This window comes from Diabrotica virgifera, chromosome 4 (genome assembly GCF_917563875.1).
Source record: "Diabrotica virgifera virgifera chromosome 4, PGI_DIABVI_V3a".
In the NCBI taxonomy this organism is placed as follows: domain Eukaryota; kingdom Metazoa; phylum Arthropoda; class Insecta; order Coleoptera; family Chrysomelidae; genus Diabrotica; species Diabrotica virgifera.
This window is the reverse complement of record NC_065446.1, coordinates 111283006-111305402: the sequence shown is the minus strand read 5'-3', so window position 1 is coordinate 111305402 and position 22397 is coordinate 111283006. Positions and strand designations below refer to the sequence as shown.

The 22397-nt window shown below is 34.5% G+C and overlaps 1 protein-coding gene across 1 annotated transcript in view; it reads right to left on the bottom strand.

The window, feature by feature from the left end:
• LOC114341076 (melanoma receptor tyrosine-protein kinase) overlaps positions 1 to 22397 on the bottom strand; it is a 735210-nt gene that overhangs the window by 315820 nt on the left and 396993 nt on the right. The window contains exon 5 of the mRNA XM_050649582.1: positions 13552 to 13720. Coding sequence (XP_050505539.1) covers positions 13552 to 13720 — 169 coding nt within the window. The remainder of the gene's footprint in view (positions 1 to 13551; positions 13721 to 22397) is intronic.

Below are 22397 nucleotides of genomic sequence, written 5' to 3'. Positions count from 1 at the left end.
ATATATTTGGTCTTCTTTATGTTAAGAGCTACTCCATATCTGCTTGTTAATATCTGTAAATCATTCAGATTATCGGCAAGATCTATGGTGTCATCTGCATATCTAATGTTATTGAACAATTCACCGTTTATTAATATGGCGCTCGTACAACCATCCAAAGGTTCTTCAAATAACCATTCGGAATAAATAATTGATGGATTCGACCGTTACTTGATGGAAGTTCATTCAGAATTACATTATAGATTAGATAATATAGCATTTGATATCCTAGATTCTAACGTAATAACTGAAGTAGATAATATAATTGACAAAAATTTAATACACAGTGTAAAAAACTAAATAGCATGGAGAAAACTGAATACCTTGTAGTCGGAGGTGATACTGAAGACTTAGAATTAGAAGGGGAATACATAAAAAGATGTGATGAATTTAAATATCTAGGTTCTATTTTTGACAAACACTCCACATGCGATCAAGATATAGAATATCGAATAAGTCAAGGAAGAAAAGCTATAAAACAGCTGAATGACATTTGGTGGAGTACAGGATTGCAAAATCAGACAAAGAAAAAAATCTACCAAACTATCGTGGAAGGAATTGTCCTGTACAACTCGGAAGTGTGGGAAGTAAAAGACCGACAAAATAAACGACTACAAGCTTTAGAAATGGACGCGCTTAGAAGAAGCTGCAGAATATCTAAACTGCAGCATATCCCAATCGAAGAAATAAAAGAAAGAATGGAAGTAGAAAATGATATTATAGACAGAATAGAACAAAAAAGATTGATATAGTACGGGCACGTCCAGAGAATGGGACCAACAAGATGGCCCAAGAAAATGATCCAGTATGCACCACCCGAGAGAAGAAAAAGAGGCAGACCGAAGAGAACATGGTTACAAGATGTAGAGAAATCAATGAACAGTAGACAACTCAACGAGGAAGATATTCGTGACCGAAAAGCATGGCGAATAGGATGCGGGAAACGGCGAATGCTGTAGAACACCCGATATATATATATATATATATATATATATATATATATATATATATATATATATATATATATATATATATATATATATATATATAAAACTAAATAATAATTTACAGTATTAAAAAAAACTCAATACTCATTATAAAAAAATTTTTTAAATCATAATTTTTTTAATATATTTATAAACTTAACAGACTAAATTCAATAATAGTGAGATAGAACTTTTAGAGAAAGGATTCAAATACAAGTTGCCACAATATAATAATCAAAAAAATTTAGAATATTTAGGTGTAGAATGTGAAGTAGCGTTAAACAAAACTGCCAAGAACATATAAAAAAGCATCATTGCAAAATCTATTACCGATGTATGTAGTGAAACTAATAATTCCTGTTACAAAGAAAACCAAATAGCCGTTTCAATTAAAAATAAATCAATAAAACATGACATAATAGTTACAAAAGGAGACAAAGGTAACACTACTATTCCTATCGATAAAAGAGACTATAATAACAAAACAATAGAATTTTTAAATAACCAAAATAATATAACTCTAAACAAAGACCCCACAGAAAAATACCGAAAACAAATTAAACTAGCCATTGAAAATTCAAAATCAATACTAAATCGAACAGAACAGAAATACCTTAATATTATGAACCTACAACCTCCTAAATTATACTCTTTTATTAAACTACACAAACCTGACCACCCAATAAGGCCTGTAGTTTCTTTTTATACAGCTCCGTCATATAAACTTTCAGAAAAGCTGAGAGATATTATTACAGAATACACTAAATTTTCACCTAAATTCACCGTTAAAAATACACTAGAACTAGTTAATAAAATACAACATTTTCAATTACCCAACAACTCCAGACTAATTTCATTTGACGTAAAAAATTTTTTCCTGGTGTTCCTCCTACAGAAACTTTTGTTTTAGTTAAAAATCTTCTAGACCATAATAGTACAAATCCGATCATTGCATCTGAAATTTTACACCTTCTTGAAATTTGCATAAATCAAGACTATTTTGAATTCAATAATCAATATACACAAACAACAGTGCAGGGCTTATTATGGGTAATCCTCTAAGCCCATTGCTATTAAATATATTTATGAACCAACTTCAACTTGAAACAACAATTTCTAAACATCCCGCATTTAAACAGTTCTTATATTGGTGGAGATACGTGGATGATGATGATATACTAGTATGCTTTACAGGAACTAACAGACAACTTGAAAAATTTCTATCATACATTAATTCACTTCATAGTAATATTGAGTTTACAATAGAAGCAGAACAGAATAATTCCATAAACTTTCTAGATGTAACGATTACCAGACTACACAACAAACATGAGTTCTCCGTATATCATAAAACTACCCATACTGACACAACCATACACAATTCATCATCCCATCCTACACAACACAAATTAGCAGCCTACCATAGCATGATACATAGGCTGACAGAAATTCCCATGACAAAAGATATCTTCGAGATAGAACTAAACATCATTAAACAAATAGCAGTAAACAATGGCTATAACGAATAAACAGTTAACAAAATTTTAAACCAAAAACTCTATAAGAAAGCCCTGAAATTAGTGTATCCACCACAACAGAAAGAACCCAGTACCTTCTGCTCTTTCACATATACTGGCAAGATAACCCTAAAAATAGCCAGATACATAAAAAAGAAAGGAATAACACCAGCCTTCAGAACTAGCAACAACTTAAGTAAATATATTAAGCAACGGCGGATCCAGCAACCTTGCAAGGAGGGGGCAATGAAAAAATAATTTTCTCGTCACTCGCGTACGCAGGATTCTTTTTCGGTATGGGCTGTTACTTTATTTTTCTTCATGTACCATGTCCTTTCAGAACGTTGGTTACTACCACAGCTATCTTAATTTTATTCACTGCCACCCTAAATCAACCACGAAGTGCTTTTTCGTCCTGGACTGCGTTTGCCTTCTATTTTCACTTGCATAATATTTTGTAGCAACCTATATTTGAAACTTCTCATTACATGTCCAAAATACTCCACTTTTCTCTTCTTGATGCCTTCTATAATCTCAGTAGTCTTGCTGAGACGTTCTAGTATTGTGGAGTTTCGAATCTTCTTCACCCAAAATACTTTTAAAATTCTTCTATAGAACCACATTTTGAAAGCCTCAAGGCGATTTAGGTAAGTAGATCGATTTTATTCACAGTCCAAGACTCGACACCATTCAGTAAGACCGAGAACACGTACTTTGGAGAAGGAATTCTGTTTTATGTTTAATTCCGTTATTCAGTTGTCAATAGGACAAAAAACTCTATTTATTTTCAATCGTAATTATCTCTTTCTTAAAAAAAGGCGACACCAGGCGAAGTCTCAAGGAGGAGGCAATTGACCCCATTGACCCCCCCTTGGATCCGCGCCTGATATTAAGAACAATAAAAGTCGAAAGAGAAAGCAACTACAGAGTGGTGTGTACAAACTAACTTGTAGTGACTGTCCGAAAACTTACATCGGTCAAACTGGCAGAACCTTTGGCAAACGGATAGCAGAACACAAAAGGGCTTTCAACAATAGAAAAACAGACACTTCTACATACGCACTTCACCTTCTAGATTATAAACATTCTTTCAATGAAGAGTTTCAAATTCTACATACCCAAAATAAAAGCCTTAAGCTATCTTTTTTAGAATCTATGGAAATTAATAAATTGAAAAATACAGATATAATTCTGAATGACCAACTCGAGACAAACAGCTCCCCACTCCTCAACCTCTTCAGTTAAAGACTTAAAAAGGCAAACACATTGTAAACTATATCACTTGAGAAAGGCACTCTGCCGAAACAGCTGTAGTCACATAGTTGTAATAAATTTTGTGGAAGTATAAAAAACAAACGTTTTCATTTTTTTATTGTTAGATTCGGAATAAATATTAAATAGCAGAGGAAATAAAATACAGCCCTGCTGTACTTCTCGTTCTATTGAAATTTTATCAGTTAACTGGTTCTCTGTTTTGATTTTGGCCGTTTAATTGTAATAAATGTTTCTAATAATTCTCAGATCTTTGTTTTCAATTCCAATATCTTGCATTAGAGTTATTAATTTGTCATGTTTTACTCTAAGTAAGATCCTCTCTGCCAAAGATCCAATGGTTGTAAACCAGAAACGTGCAGTGCCTAATTCACAGAATTTATTTAGTATGGTATAAAAAATATTCCTTTTACTTCTTATGCCGGGCACCATGTTGCGTTGGCGAATTACCTTAAAGTCAGACGTCTGCCTTTTGCGCATGGAAAAATTCGCCAGTGTTATTTATGCCTGATATTTATGTGCATTTATGTGCATTACATTTATGTGCGAGAGATATATTTAGAAAAATACGCTACTTAACAAGAGACTTTAAAGCCAGAACTTGGGCTATTGAAGACAACACTGGAACTCTGAGAACAAACAGAGAAGATATAGCAGAGACATGGAGATCGTATTTCAGGGACTTATATAAAGATGCTCAACGCCAAGAACTTGTTAACCAAATCTCTGACGAGGTGGAAGAAGAACCTGATATACTTAAAAACGAAGTAAGACTCGCGATTAGTAAGCTCAAATATAATAAAGCACCAGGTCCAGATGATAACAGCAGAAATGCTCAAAGCCACAGAAGAAACTGGCGTAAAACTACTTCATCTACTCTGTAACCAAATATGGCATTCAAAACAATGGCCTGAAGACTGGACAAAATCTACAATAACCACAATTCATAAAAAAGGCAGCTGCCATAAATGCGACAATTATAGAACTATTTCTCTTATATCACATGCCAGTAAAATAATGCTACATATAATCAACCAGAGACTAAAAACATTCCTTCAAAGAGAAATTCCACAAGAGCAAACTGGATTTACCAAAGGTAGGGTACTAGAGAACACCTGTTAAATATAAGACAGATAATCGAAAAATCTAGGGAATTCAATAATCCACTGTACATAAGCTTTACAGATTATCGTTAGGCGTTCGACAGCGTTCGACAAGTGGAGACACTTATGGCAAATACTAAAAGAAGTGGGCGTACCCCAACACCTTATTTCGCTTATAACTGAACTATACGAACACACTACTGGATCAGTAGTTAAAGTGCTTGACACACTTTCAAACGAATTTCATCTAGAACGGGGTGTCAGACAGGGATGTATACTATCCCCACAATTATTCAATATATATGGAGAGCATATTATGAGAATAGCACATGAAGGATGGAAAAAAGGAATCTCAATAAATGGTCGTAAAATAAACAACCTACGTTTCGCAGATGACACAGCCCTTCTTGCAAATAGTCAAGCAGAGCTGATTGATCTTATACGACTGGTTGAAAACGAAAGTCAAATATTTGGTCTGCAATTAAACATATCAAAGACAAATATCATGATAGTGGATAGACTACATAACAATCATCCACATATAACCACAATTGATCGGTTTGAGGTTGTGAACTCATACTTATATCTGGGATCATTAATCACAAACACAGGGTCACTACACGAGGAAATAAAACGTAGATGTGATCTAGCAAAAGTCGCCACAGCAAAAATGACCACAATATGGAAGGACTGTCAAATTTCAAGAGCGTTAAAGATGAGGTTGATCAACTGCTTAATATTCCCAATACTGACTCACGGATGTGAATCTTGGACCCTGAGAAATTCGGAAAGAAGAAAGATAGACGCCACTGAAATGTTCTGTTGGAGACGAATGCTACGAATTCCTTGGACCGACCATAGAAAAAATAATTCAATTTTAAGAGAGCTAAAAGTTAGCCAACGACTCTCCAGTAAAGTCCATCTCCAACAATTAAAATACTTTGGACATGTTATGAGAGCCAACACAGAAAACATGGAAAGACTCATTATACAAGGAAAGGTGGAAGGCCGAAGATCACGAGGAAGATCCTCAACAAGATGGATCGATCAGATTACAGGAATATGCAAAAGACCTATGCATGAATTAAAAGAAATGACCAGAGACAGAGATCTTTGGAGACGGACAATACACGACATCACGTCGACCACTACACTCCCTCCAGGGGGTCAGGATTGAAGAGAGAGATTTATGTGCAACCTATTCCTCTCTTGCCCTCTTTCCTTGGGTGATTAGTTGAGGGATTGCGTATATTTCCCTCTCAGGATATGGCCCAGGTATCCAATTTTTCGTGCCTTGATCAATTTGAACAATTCTCTCTCTCAGTATTTGCTGTTCTTGAGACTTACTCGTTTCTCTCCCTCTCTGTCCATGGTATGCGGAACATTCTTCGCAAGGTCTACATTTCGAAGGCCTCCAACTTATTAATGAAAGATATTTGCAATGTTCATGTCTTCATGCCGTATAATAATATGGACCATACATAGCACTTCACCATTCTGTAATAGAGATTGAAGGAGAGCTGTACGCAGTAGTGATTTAAATTTAATGAAATCTTGTCTTGCATGTACGGTACAGAATTTAATTTCTTGTTGAGGATCCCATTAGTCATTAACCATCATTTCCAAGATTTGAATGTTTTCACTTGCTTGATTGGAGCATTATCTACTGGCAGTTGCACTTTTAAAAGTGCGCTCTTTCTTATTGCCATGCATTTAGTTTTACCAACATTTATCTTAATGGCATATATTTTTCTTACGGTATTTGTTTTATTTAACATCAACTGCATATCACGTTCGTTATCTGTGATCATCTCAGTGTAATCGGCGTAAAGAATGTTACTTATCGGGTACCCGTTGACCTTTATACTACAGTCAGTGCCTTCAAGTGCCTCTGCAAAAATATAACTATTAAAATAATAAAACTCCACAAGAAAAAAGTTTTCCTGTAGTTGGCTGCATACCATGTAATACAAAAAACAAGAAAATCCTTTATAAAAGGTATATAATTTAAAAAAATACCTAAAAAGGGCTACATTACAATCACATAACTAGTTTTCGACTGGTTTACCAGTCATCATCAGTGCTTACCTAAAATGAATATAACCTGATCAAATAATGCAAAGATTGAAATTTTGACTATGGTTAAAAAAGCTGTCGGTTATACTCACGTGAAGTATACATGCTAACCACCAAGATATAGTTTAACAAAAATATGTGGGTCAAAGCCCTGTATAAGTGGTCCGTTAAGGAAACATCGGTTAAAAATGCCAATTAAAGCATGGATGTTTAAACTATTTTAATATTATGACCCAGGTAACATCTGAGCTGTGGTGTGACTTGATTACATGGTGAAAATCTGGTAGCAAATGACAATGAAATAGGTGGAGACCTCAGAACGATGACAAGACAGAAATGACAGTACCACAGTAAGTTGAAAAATTAGCCTGTCATATTTAAAGACTATGGTTTACAACTAGTTAAAATTAGAAATGATGTAACAACACACTCCTTTGTGAAAATTATCATTTGAAATTCAGTAAACTAAATGTTGTTAAAAATGTATTTGCGTATTCTGTTAGTGGAGATGGATAGGCAACCCACATTCTTCTTCTTTAAGTACCGTGCCCAAATTTTTAGGCGTAGGTAGCTTCCATAACAATTTGCCGATATCGTTCTCGATCTTGCGCGGCATGTAACAATTGATCTGCTGCTAAGCCAGTCCACTGACGAAGGTTTCGGAGCCATGAATATTTCTTTCGACCAATTCCTCTTTTTCCGTCGATCTTTCCATTGAGTATAAACTGCAGCATCCTGTATCTGCTACCTCTCATTATATGCCCCAGATATTCAAGTTTTCTCTTTTTTATCATCTTCATTAAGTCACCTTCGCCTTGACCTACTCTGTTTAAGACTTCTCTGTTTGAAATGCGTTGAACCCAAGATATTCTGAGCATTCTGCGATACGACCACATCTCAAAGGCTTCTAATTTGTTCATCATGTTAACCTTCATGATCCAGGTTTCACATCCATATGGTAATACAGTATACACATAACATTTTAGGAACTTGATTCTTAGTTGTAAGTTCAGCTGAGAGTTGCTCAGAATATATCTAAGTTTCATAAATGCTCCTCTTGCAATTTCTATACGAGTTTTAATTTCTTCATCCGGATTTAGTGTCTCGTTTACCCAACATCCTAGGTATTTAAAATGGTTAACTTTTGTTATTGATTCATCATTGACAATTAGTTGCATAGGGCTGACGTCTTGTTTACTAACCACAAGTAACTTTGTCTTTGTTGCAATTATGTTAAGTCCGTTATTGGAGCATTCTCTAGTGACTCGATCTATAAGGAATTGAAGATCTTCGATATTTTCAGCCATGATCGCGGTGTCGTCTGCATATCTGATGTTGTTAATAGTTTCTCCCCCGATTCGAACTCCACATTGTCCTTCCAAGGCTTCATTAAAAATTATTTCTGAGTATACGTTAAACAAAGTTGGGGATAACACACAACCCTGTCTGACACCTCTTTGAATGCAAATTTTGTCTGCTTCTCTGTCGTCTACCAGAATAGGAGCTTCTTGATTCCAATATAGATGTTGTAAAAGTCTCAGATCTTTATCGTCTATTCCAATCATTTCTAGATATTCAAACAACCTATCATGTTGAACTCTATCAAACGCCTTCTCAAAATCTATAAAGCAGACGTAAATTGGTTTCTGTACTTCCCATGATCTTTGAAGTAATTTTAACATTGAGAACAAAGCTTCCCTTGTTCCCAATCCTTCTTTGAAACCGAATTGTTTGTTTCCCATTGTCCCTTCACATTTCTGCTTGATTCTATTAAGAATTATCTTAAGAAGTAGCTTGAGAGAGTGGCTCATGAGACTAATTAGTCTAAAGTCTTTACATGATGATGTATTAGGCTTTTTTGGGAGTGGAATAAATGTAGACTCTAACCATATCTGTGGCATCATGCCAGTCTCGTATATATAGTTATAAATGTTTGTTAGTTGTGAGACATTGTCGTCATATATGTCGTGAGACATTGTCGTCGCCTGCAATATCTGGGACATGTTATGAGGGGCGAGCGTTATAACTTGTTACAATTGATAATGCAAGGAAGAATACAGGGTAGAAGGAGTCGCGGAAGAAGACGCATCTCCTGGTTAAATAATTTGAGAGCTTGGTTTAATTGCACTTCTGCTGATCTTTTTAGAGCAGCGGTATCGAAAGTGCGAATTGCCGTGATGGTTGCCAACCTTCTTAGAGGAGATGGCACATGAAGAAGAAGAAGATTGTCGTCATCCAGAAGTTTGAGCCAGTCTGATGATATTTGGTCAGGGCCTGGAGATTTCCCATTTTTGCTCTGTTTGATGGCTTTCTCTACTTCCGCTTTTAAAATACTAGGACCAGTATTCGTATACTTTGTGGTGTTAAGTGGTGGCCTCGTATCCAGGAAGAGCTCTTTTATATAGTTAGTCCATTCTTCCTTTTTTTCATCCAAGTCGAGAATTATTTTACCTTTGGAGTTTCTCATAAAGTGAGGAGTTCTTTTTCTCTGAGTGTAGGTAATTTCTTTAAGCTTTTTATGTATATTAAACTCGTCATGTTTTCTTTGTAGTTCTTCCATTTCACGACATCTTTGTTCCATCCAGTCCTCTTTTGCTCGCTTAACCTCGTATCTTATTTGTCGATATATCTCTCTATACCGAATCTCGTCTTTGTTTTTCCAATTTCTTCTTTGTTGAATAAGGTCTAGTATTTTATCGGTCATCCAATCCTTTTTCTTTATTGGGTCTTTTTCTGGCTTCAAAACTTCGTTTGCTATGGTGACCATGGCGGAATTCATGATGTCTAGATTTTGACCGATATTTTCTTGTCCAGATCTTTCTAACTGTTTTTTAATCTCACGATTTATCTTATTTCCGAACTCATCTGATATCTGAACCCACATTACACAAATGTTAATACATATTCGATAACTGAAATCAGAAATAAAATCTTTTTGTCAAAAAAACCCAAGATTTAAAAAAATGCAATTGTGTGTTAATATAATGTTATCGAATTTATTTAACTTATTGACAGTTGTCGGGATTTGTGTAAATTTCAAGGAATCACAATGGGGGTGACTGAGGTATAAATATGTCTTAAATAATCTAGGGGGATGTATCATTGGAAAGCACAAGCTCAAACTTAGACGACCAATTCCTGAATACTTCGCAGGCTGCCCGGATCCCTAAGGGTCCAAAAACCAAAACCGTCGTAAGATGATGAAAATAGGGGCTGGGGATATAAAACGTCTGTGAGGAAGGTAATGAGAAAGGAACATGAACGGGACCTAGAAAGAAAATTGGGCTTTTGATTTGGTTTTACTATAGAGATAAGTGTTATATGTTGGTAATGACAGGTTGAATAGCTAGGGTGAGAATAGTGATATGTAGTTAGGAATATGATGATGGGTTGTATGTAGATGAAAATTTATATAATGTGTATGTCTGTGGATGATGATATCAGTAATTTATATGTATGTTATGGATAGATAAAAGTGGTTTGATGGCTGAAGATGAAAAGGGATTATTGTGGCTTGTACCAGATGAATTACAATGTGTTAAGAAAAAAGTTGTGGATGGAGTGGTTGGAAGTCACTATTGAATGAAACATGTCGGTTGACACAATTCGGACTTTTTTGTTTTTCTTTGATTATTTCTAGGTCCTCGTATAAGTTTAATTTCAAGAAGTCTTTCTGTGGGATGTTGTGAAGTAGAGTGACATCATGTGGTATATTCAAAGTATGATTTTTGTGTTTGAGATGTTGAGAAAAGGTAGAGGTGCTCTCTCTTTTGGTGTGTTCAAGAGAGCGGGAAGCACGTGATTTACAAGTTCTTCATATGTAAGTAGCGTCACAGTCAGAACATTGTAGTCTATAGACACCACTAAGTTTCATGTAATTGATACTATCTTTGGTATTTGATAGAGATTGTCCTAAATTGTTGGATACTTTAAAAGAAATTTGGATGTTGTCTACTGATCTTTTGATAATATTTGAAATATCCCCAGATAGTCTATCTTGGTGAAAGGGTATAGAAGTATAAGTAGGTTTGGTTGTCGAATCCCTAGGGAACGCAGCATGTCGTTATACTTTAAGCTGTCTTTTATGAATGAGCTTGTCTATTATGTGTGTATCGTAACCGTTATTAAAGGCTATTTGACGCAGTATGTTTAATCCTTTATCGTAATTAGATTGTGAGAAGGGGATGGTTTCAAGGCGGTGTATGTAACTTTGGAAGACGGCAAGTTTGTGTGACATTGGGTAGTTAGAGGATAGTAGTATGACACACATAATAGACAAGCTCATTCATAAAAGACAGCTTCTAGTCTTACGACATGCTGCGTTCCCTAGGGATTCGACAACCAAACCTACTTATGCTTCTATACCCTTTTACCAAGATAGACTATCTGGGGATATTTCAAATATTATCAAAAGATCAGTAGACAACATCCAAATTTCTTTTAAAGTATCCAACAATTTAGGACAATCTACCAAATACCAAACATAGTATCAATTACATGAATCGTAGTGGTGCCTATAGACTATAATGTTCTGAGTGTGAAGCTACTTACAAAGGAAGAACTTGTAGATAATTTGCTTCCCGCTCTCTTGAACCCACTAAAAGAGAGGACACCTCAACCTTTTCTCAACATCTTAAACACAAAAATCATACTTTGAATATACCAGATGATGTCAATCTACTTCACAACATCCCACAGAAAGACTTCTTGAAATTAGACTTATACGAGGACCTAGAAATAATAAAAAAAAAAACAAAAAATTCCGAATTGTGTCAACCGACATGTTTCATTTAATCGTGACTTCCAACCACTCCATCGACAACTTTTTCTTAACACATTTACAATATTACTTCACCTTCCTTCTACTGGTTAGTTCACATTCACACTTATAATTCTTCTGGTACACGCCACAATAATCCCTTTTCATCTTCAGCCATCAAACCACTTTTATCTATCTATAACTTACATATAAATTACTGACATCATCATCCACAGACATACACATTATATAAATTTGTATCTACATACAACCCATCATCATATTTCTAAATATCGCTATTCTCACCCTAGCTATTCAATCTGTCATTACCAACATATAACACTTATCTATAGTAAAACCAAATCAAAAGCCCAATTTCCTTTCTAGGTCCCGTTCATGTTCCTTTCTCATTACCTTCCTCACAGACGTTTCATATCCCCAGCCCCTATTGTCATCATCTTACGACAATTTTGGTTTTTGGACCCTTAGTACCACGATACACGCATATATGATATGCCGTCAAAGTCGTAAAACCGATTGGCGACATATGGTTTCTAGGATGCGCCGCGGCAAAGTCGATGTAGCGAAAATGTTAAGAGCGCCTGGTGTGTGTCACTGCATCAAAGTGTAATAAGGGATGCGTCGCTGTCGACATCTCAGCGGGGGTTCAGTCGACGTACGCCGCTCCGTCTGTGTTAGCGCTTAGGGATCCGGGCAGCCTGCGAAGTCTTCAGGAATTGGTCGCCTAAGTTTGAGCTTGTGCTTTCCAATGATACATCCCCCTAGATTATTTAAGACATTTTTACACCTCAGTCACCCCCATTGTAATTCCTTTAAATTTACATAAATCCCAACAGCTGTCAATAAGTTAAATAAATTCGATAACTTTACATTAACACAAAATTGCTTTTTTTAAATCTTAGGTTTTTTGGACAACAAGATTTTATTACTTATTTCAGTTATCGAATATGTATTAACATTTGTGTAATGTGGGTTGCCTATCCATGTCGACTAAAAGTATACGCAAATACATTTTTAACAACATTTAGTTTACTGAATTTCAAATGACAATTTTCACAATGGAGTGTGTTGTTACATCATTTCTAAATTTAACAAGTTGTAAACCATAGTCTTTAAATATGACAGGCTAATTTTTCAATTTCTGTCTGGCCATCGTTCTGAGGTCTCCACCTATTTCATTGTCATTTGCTACCAGACTTTCACCATGTAATCAAGTCACACCACAGCTCAGATGTTACCTGGGGCATAATATTAAAATAGTTTAAACATCCATGCTTTAATTGGCATTTTTAACTGATGTTTCCTTAACGGACCACTTATACAGGGCTTTGACCCACATATTTTTGTTAAAATATATCTTGGTGGTTAGCATGTAAACTTCACGTGAGTATAACCGACAGCTTTTTTAACCATAGTCAAAATTTCAATCTTTACATTATTTTATCAGGTTATATTCATTTTAAGTAAGCACTGATGATGACTGGTAAACCAGTCGAAAACTAGTTATGTGATTGTGATGTAGCCCTTTTTAGGGATTTTAAATATATACCTTTTATAAAGGATTTACTAATTTTTTTTTATTATTAAAATAATAGGTTATTAATATTCACTCGTGATGAAATTTAAATAACAAAAAATTAGTGCTAACAGCCAACACACAAGTGACAAGTGGTAGAAGAAGTATCGACCGACCGTGCAAGAGGCTGCAACCTGCAATGAACAAAAAAAGGCTTATCTAAAGGAGGAAGAGTAAGAAATAGAAAAAATTTTCTACTTACCACAGTATACAACTGTTCGAGTTTCCTCTACTTTTTCCTTGCAATCCGGTTTAAGTATCGGCTTTTCATTGTCATGTAGGTTAAAATCTTCGATGAAAAAGTTATAATGATTTGCGTTAGTGGTGTCATTGTCTCTAAATAGTAGAGATTTGTGCTTAATCTTGTCTCCCTGCAACAAAAATGAACCTGTCTAATATTTTTTTTTACTCCAATTTATTTAACAATCTGTTCCGTTAGGAACAATCAGTTAAAGTTATGACTTTCTTAGGCTATGACATGTAGGTAAGAATTCCAATGAAAACTTTCCTTTCTAAATTATCAACAAATGTATAGATAGTAGTACTACTAGTAAAATAAAGTAAAACTTAAAATAGTTCTAATTTATTTAAAATCTATTTGGTAAGTCAGTTGGTTTATAACGCTTAAGTCTGCGAACTTCACCCTCCGTGTTTAATAATTCACTCGCGAAATCATTTGGATGCGCACTAAGTCTTTCTTCATACTTTTCACTGTATTTGCTGATTTCTTCTTTGATGCTGAGAACTTTCAGGTCTCTCTCTATTATTGCGTTGGGGATGTACCATGGAGCGTTTACTATGGTTCTTAATGCCTTATTTTGAAAACGTTGTATAATTTCCAAGTTAGAGTTGCTGGCTGAGCCCCATAGCTGTATGCCATAGGTCCATATGGGTTTAACCCGGCACCTCCCACGTGGGGTGCTACCAGCACCCCATAACACATTTTTATCAAATATTTGGTATTTCAAGTTTGGTAACGAAGCTGTGCGTCATAGTAGCTTTCTATAATATTATATAGCATAGATGTGTTAGTGTTCGAAGTGGTCATTTAGTGTCATTCTGAACTTATAGCACTAAAATCGAATTGGGGTGTCATCATCTGGCACTTTAAGTTTAAAAATTTTTTTGTATTTTTGATAAACAGGTCAAATTTACATTTTTTATTGAAATAACTGATTTAAATTATTAATATAGACCCTATACTCACTAAATCTTAATTTTTTTAGATATTTTACTTCACTTCATTTATTATGGCTTGGTACTTGCTAATTTGCTTATAACACCTTTTTCATTTTTTTTTTGTAACTTTTATAACTTATTAGTGGCTAATAAGTTAATAAAACATGTTTTTTTATATTCTTGTGTTACTCAACTCATTATTTTGTTTTTTAAACAAGTAGATCACAGAAAATTTTTAAGGGGTTCTGTGAGCACCCCACGTGGCAGTTGGCGCCTTGCAAAGCCACGTGACAGGTGCCGGGTTAAGTATGGCTTTGTATACCACTAATTTATTTTCAATTGACAGTCTTGAATGTCTACCCAGAATCCAGTACATTTGTTGAAGTTTGAGTCCAAGTTGCTTTCTTTTGGTGAATATGTGTTTTCTCCATGTTAGTCTTTTATCTAGATGTATGCCCAGGTATTTGGTTGTATCTACTTTTAATAATTGTTTGTTGTTTATGTATACTGGTGGACAGCTCTCTCTTCCCATGGTAAATGTCATGTGGGTCGATTTTGTTTCATTAGCTCTTAGTTTCCATTTTTTTAACCATTTTTCTATTTTATTTAAGTGGGCTTGTAAGTTATGCGAAGCTCTTTGGGGGTCTGTGTGAGATGCGATAATACCTGTGTCATCCGCGAATGTTGCGACTGTTGTCAATCTAGTTGTAGGTAGGTCAGCAGTAAATAACAGGTATAGTAAGGGACCAAGTACACTACCTTGTGGGACGCCGGATTTTATTTTAAATAGTTCTGAGCGAGCATCTTGTTGTTTTACTAATGAAAAGCGACCTGTCAGATACGATTTTATAATTAAATAATATTGATACGGAAGATTTTTGTTCAGCTTATGGAGGAGTCCTGTATGCCACACTTTGTCGAATGCTTGGCTGATATCTAGAAAAGCTGCACTACAGTACCTCTTGTTTTCTAGATCATTGCTGATTTGTCTGACTATACGATGTGTTTGCTCTATTGTTTCATGTTTGCTACGAAAACCAAATTGGTGTTTTGGAATTAATCTTGTTTCTTCTATTGTTGGTTCTAATCGACGTAGAAACATTTTTTCAAATAGCTTAGATAATATAGGTAAGAGACTAATGGGTCTATATGAGTTCAGTTCTTTGGGGTCTTTTCCTGGTTTTTGTAACATTATGATCTCTGCTACTTTCCACTGATTGGGAAAATGTGCATACGTATGTATTGCATTAAATATATGTGTTATTGCCATGATTGTTTTCTTAGTTACGTTTTGCAGGATTTTTCCAGTGACGAAGTCATATCCAGGAGCCTTTTTTGGATTGATTTCCTCCATAATTACCATTCGGATTTCTTTAGGTTTAAATTTTTTTATTGGGAAACCTTACAAACCTGTCTAATATTTAAGTCATTTAAAATAAAAAAATAAATTTTCGATCTAATAACACATAAAATGACATTAAAATACCCTTTTGCATCCCATCAGATTGAAAATAGTGGGAACCTTCTCTGGTAACAACCTCCGAGACTTCTAAAAAATACAAGCCATACGGATGCCAAGACTATAGGAAGATGGGAGAATTTTACAATTTATAATTCACATCCCATCTGCTCGGCGTGGTAAAAGCTCCAACGAGAGTACGTATTCAATAGGTAATCAAATATTGATGGAAATTCATTTTAAGCGACAAATTTTCAGTTTGGAACGAAGATTAAAGACCTAGACTTGCGTAAATCTTGCCTTAACCGTTGGATACACGTAAACAACTGGTCCTGATGAATTCTAAATACCAAACCACCCAAATATCAACAGTGTTTCATAATTAGGTATTATAATCCACTAAACATCTTTATTTTACAACTATCTTTACTATTCTTCATACATCAAAGACATAATATAAACGCCGATTAATCATATTACGATTCAAAGTACTATACTCTCGTGATGTAATCGAGGGCTTAATGTTCATCGGTTAGTCGGAGTAGGCAACAGTAGTAAATGTCTAAGAACTGTAGGGTCAGCTAGTCCTATATAAATTTGGAGGTATCCGAATTGCGTCCAAAATTTTGAGAGATTTTCTGGTAATATCGCTAATGTGTTTTGTATGGTCAATTGGGTTCCGTTTCTAACAATAAAATTTAATCCTACAGAGTATTACCTGGGTTTACAGGGTTTACCTAATTAGTTTCTTAGTAAAAATAAGAGAAAGTAGAGGTTAACTTGATAGGGTGGAATTTTTAAAATTGCAGTTTATTTCCAAACAGTAAAGAGTGAACTTAGACAATCGCACCGCGCAATGGATTTTGAAATGATGTTAAGTGAACGGGGAAAACCACTTACAGTTTTTCAAAAATCCAAATTTAGAAAGTTTCGTGAATTAAAAAGTTTGGTGAAACTGTGTGGTATTGTACAAATAAAAAGTGTAAAGCAAAACTATATACATTAAATAATGTGTTTTCAAAAGTTAGTGGTGAACACAATCATGAGCTTGCTGAAGAAGTATTAATTCGCCAGAACGTTAACAATTTTCTTAAAAGAAAAGCAACAGAAGATATTGCGGAACGACTTGCGAAGTTGTTACACAAGGAAATCGAAAAGCAAAACGAAGTACTTACCTCTCTGTCAACAAAAGATGTCCAATACATAAAAAAGAACATTCCCAGATAGCACAAGTACGTTTTATGGACATCCAATGGACGTACATCTGTGTACATTGGAACGTCCAATGGACGTCCCGCTAAGGTACAATGGACATCCGATGGACGTCCAACGAATGTCCAGAGTTCACAAAATTGGACGTCCATAGAACGTCCGCTACAAACGTACATTGTACGTTGTATTGAAGCTTTCAGTGTACACCTTATGTACATTCAATGTACGTCTTATGGACATTTGTAGGGCACTTTTCAGAAAGAAATCTAGTATCCATAATTTTGTGAATACATAGCAAAAAGCCTTTATAGGAAATAGTTCCTTATAATACTAAACTTATACTTAAAAATATTACACAAAAGACCTTTTTATTTCTCTTTACTATAACTTCATTATAATATATACTTTATTATAGGAACTAGGAACTTCATTAATGCACGACTGCACTTGCACGATAAACAGAAAACACAAATATATCACAGGATGTATTTTCATAAAGACGAGATTCAGATAATGACGCCCTAGGAAGCATGCACATTAAAAGGAGTTTAATCTCTGTTCTGTTTCTGTTCCAAACTATTTTTAGAGTCAGTACCGTTGTTGTATATTACAAGCGCGTTTGCCATTCTGTGAATTATCATAAATAAACCATCCTTCAGTATTCCACAACAATTAACAGCGATAATCCCCTAAAAGTACCTGCCTAATAATACTACCTTTCACGACCGATAGCGCGAAGAGCGACAACGTTGTCAAGAAGATTCTCATTTAGTTTGTATTGGGACTTAATATAATAGTCGCGTTTTGTGTAAAATATCCATGGACCACAAATGGATGTCCAATGTACATTGAAATCAAACGTCCAATGGACGTCCCGTAATGTACGTACATAGTACGTCCAGTTTTGGTCCATGGACGTTTGGACTTTAAGGTCCGCTTGCTCATTCGGAGTTCAACTCCAGTTCAGCGCCATTACCGAGTTCAAGGCATGAAGTGCATACCACATACAACGGCACTTCATGCCTTGAACTCGGTTATGGTGCTGAACTAGAGTTGAACTCCGAATGAGCAAGTGGGCCTAAATGTACGTTATATGGACGTACATCGGACGTTGTGTGCTATATGGGTTAATCGCACGCGATTGAAAACGGTTCCAAAATTGCCATAATCAGCCGAGGATTTTCAAGAGTTTTTGAAACAAATTGAAATATTTACTATCAAAAATGAACAGTTTTTGTTGATTAATGATGAACAGTTTAATATTGTTGTTTTTTCATGACTTCTAATCTTTCATTTATGTGTAACAATTCCACTTTATTTATGGATGGAACATTCGATTATTGCACAATTTTTTTTTTCAATTGTTTACATTACATACATTGATTAATGACACTTATATGTTCCGGTTGCATTTTGTTTGTTACCTAGTAAGCAAAAATTCACTTAGAAATCACTATTCGAATTATTAAAAAAAAATGTCAAGATTTGGGATGCAATTTAAATCCAACGAAAACAGTGACGAATTAGGTATCCACTCCAGCGTGCCAGAAGTTTTTCTGGAAGCAAATGTTGGTTGTCGATTTCATCTTGCTCAAGCTTGGTAAGTAATACGTATAGCAATGTAACTGGCAAATAGTAGATTGTTAAGAAAAACTTGTCAGTTATGACGTTATGACGTCATCATATTTTTTGCTGTAAAACTAAAAATTTCAATATGTTTATTTCAAACTTCACTGTAATTTCTTTTTCCAAATATTTATTTTTTCAATTTTTTTTTACAAAAAACAGCATTTGATATAAGTTAAAACAAGAATTGTAGGTAAAATATCTTCAAAAAAATTTATTTATTGACATAAAAAAAGTCGTCATAACCTCTGTCAAAAAATTGGCTCCTAAATATTCTCATTATTTTTTAAAGATGTATTTTTTTTATAAAATTTGACCTGTTTCAAACTTTTTCTTGAATGCAAGTGGTTTCTGAAATAAAGAATTTATTCTATAATCTTGTTACAGGTGGCGTAAAGTACAAAATGTGGGGTTGAGTTCTGACTATAAGAACGAGAACTCAGAAATAGGTAAATGGCTGAAGCATATTTTTGGCCTAATGTATCTTCCTCCGAGCCAAGTTGGAGATTGTTTTGTGGAAGATTTTATGCCTGAAAAATCAGATGATCATCGAGTTGACGCATTTGCAAACTATCTAGTTGAAACGTATATCGAAGAGGATTCCACATTTCCTCCACAAATTTGGCTCCACTGCCCACGCTAAATAGTCACTAGCTTGATGAAGTTTAACTTTTTTATTTGCGTACATTTTAGCGTGTACCTAGACAAAACGTGTTTGAAAAACCTTTTTTTGACGTTTTGGCGTCACGACTATCGCGGTCCATTCGACAAGGCCCAAGAAACGGAACGCGCAATTCGGGCTAGACGATAAATTTTATTTGAAGTATGTCCTGAAAGCTACAAATTGCCATTCTCATTAATTCTGTTAAGTTTTCTTAGAAAATTGTGTTTTTATAGAACAAGACATTTTTTTTGAAAATGTAAAAAAAATAGTTATCATCTTAAAGGAGAAGTGATCATTAACCAAATAAAATATGTTTGTGACACTTTTCTTAGATAATATATCGGATGTGTCAAGATATAATCGTTGGAAATTTGCTACAGCGCTCTTATAAAATAAGTTGCGATTCTGATAAATCCCAACAAGCAACAATCAGATGGTAAAGCTACTTAAATTGTCTTATTAAAGAGCGTAATTACCTAAGAAATATCATTGGATCCATCGTTTTGTTGCAGATGTAACTAAAGTCTATTCGTAACTGTTCAATATTTGGAACAAATTAAGTAATTTAAATTAAACAAAATAGATATAGTATACATTTGTGATGAATATAACAGTGTTTTTTCTACTATTGATCTATAGATAACTTGCAGGAAAATATCCTATGAAAATTAGATCTCTTTCTAGGGTCATTTCTTTTCACCCATGCTTAGATCTTGTGCATATTCCTATAATTTTCCTTTACTTATCTTACCTTGGATAATAATAGTGGAGTCACTGAAGGTGGATATGAGCTATTACCTCAGATTTCGTTCAACCTCCATCGATTTGCATGAAAATTGGTGAGTGGTTAGAGGATATCTCAAGAAACAAAGGTGACATTGTGCCAACTTGCGCTTTTACCCTGGGGGTGGATGCCACCCCTTCTCAAGGTGAAAATTATTTTATTAAAAATAACCCCATAATTAGATAGGGGGACAAATTCTAAGCAAACTTTGTTATATAAAGTTATTAAACTAAATCAAAACTTTTTTAATTATTAAAGATCAAAAATTTTAATTTTTCGTAAGAAAAATGCATATTTTTAACCGATTTTTCATAGATAACTCAAAAACTATAAGTTTTTACAAAAAAGTTATTATTACCAAAATTGAAGCTAATAAAAAATTAAATAAACTCCTTACTAAAAAAACTTTTAATGGTAACTAAAAATGAGTTAAGGTAATTGAATCCATATTTTTTTAGACGAGTACCCAAATCTAAGTATTCAAGCTTAAATTACAGGAAAATGATGCATTTTATACCATAAACTTATTAAACATTTGTAAAAGTACTTTTATATGAAAAGATCGGATATGAATATTACGTGGCGCAAAAATGTATTTTCATATTTCAAATTAATGCCAAATAAAATTCTAGTTTTATTTTAAAAGATTTTTTCATAGTATTTACTAAATTTGAAGTAAAACGCGCCACAAAAGAGTAAATTTGATACAGTTTGAATTTTAAAGCCCTTTTGTGGCTCGTTTACTTCAAATTTAGCAAATAATATAAAAAAATCTTTTAAAATAAAACTAGAATTTTATTTTGCATCAAAATGAAAATACATTTTCGCGCCACGTAATATTCACATCAGATCTTTTGTAGCTGGAATATTTTATGCGCCACTTATTTTTACGGCGTTTGGCGGTTTTTATTCTTGTATCAGGAGTTCTTCAAAGTTATTTATAAATTAAATGAATAAAGTTGAATGTAATGTTTCTCGATTACATGTTATGCATAAATGGTCGCCTTTGTCGCATTATCTCCCAAAAATGACGTAGTGTACATCGAATGTACACTAGATTTTATTTCTATTCAAAATAGATTGAATATTGGGATGGGCGGTAAATGAACTCGGATTGCCCGTTGCCCGATCAAATTTAGCGTCGTAACCACGACAACTACATAAACCATTTCGGGGATAATGGTTATTTGGGTTATACTTTTTAGCTCAATAACTTCCAATCGGGTTAACCGATTTTGATCACTAAACATGAGTTTGAAACGTATTGATAAGCAGTGTCTAGTGCATGTAAGATCAAGTATGGTAACTGATGGTATAACAGGGATTATTGGGCTTGAAAAACTCTTTTTTCCTATAGGAAATAGATTTCATCATATTTATGAAGCCTATAACTTAAAAATTATAATTTTTCCGGGTATGAAGTATACATCCTTAGATGCGCCTAGAGCCCTGCTACAAATGCTCAGTTATTGGCGCAATTCGTAGCTTGAAATTTTGAGTAATTGTCGAAAAACCAAAATTTTCAAAGTTTAGTTTTTCAGTTTTTCAGTTGGCTATACTGAGCGGTGTGTAGGTCTGATCCTGATGGCTTAAAAACTATTTGAAAGCTTGACTCAACACTATTAATTTGTTGTATTTTCGGTTCTCCTGTCTCTTCTTGAACCGAAGATATATACCTCCAAAAATATGCCGTTTTGTACCTACTAAGTCCTATATAGCTGGCTTATGGGTGTTCAAAAGTCACAAACTACACCGGTTCGGAATCGGCCCTGACCCCCTCTTCAAACAGAGAAAAAAAATTCAGTTCTGTTAATCGGTTTCCCGAAACTTTTCCACATACATACGTACATACATACATATCCACAAACATTTTCCTTTTTTTAAATAGAAAATCAGTCATATTTCTGATCTCGATAACTTTTGAATGGTATAACCGATTTTCAAAATTGGACATGCGCTGCAAAGGTAATTATCAGTACTATCACAAGCCACAAAGGTCGGACTTAAATTTTCGAAATTTTTGGAAGTTTTGGGGACAAGAACAAAAAACAAACCCTAAATAGGAAGGGCCGTAAATCCACACCCTTGGACCAAAATGGATGGTTGACATGTGGATGGGTGAGT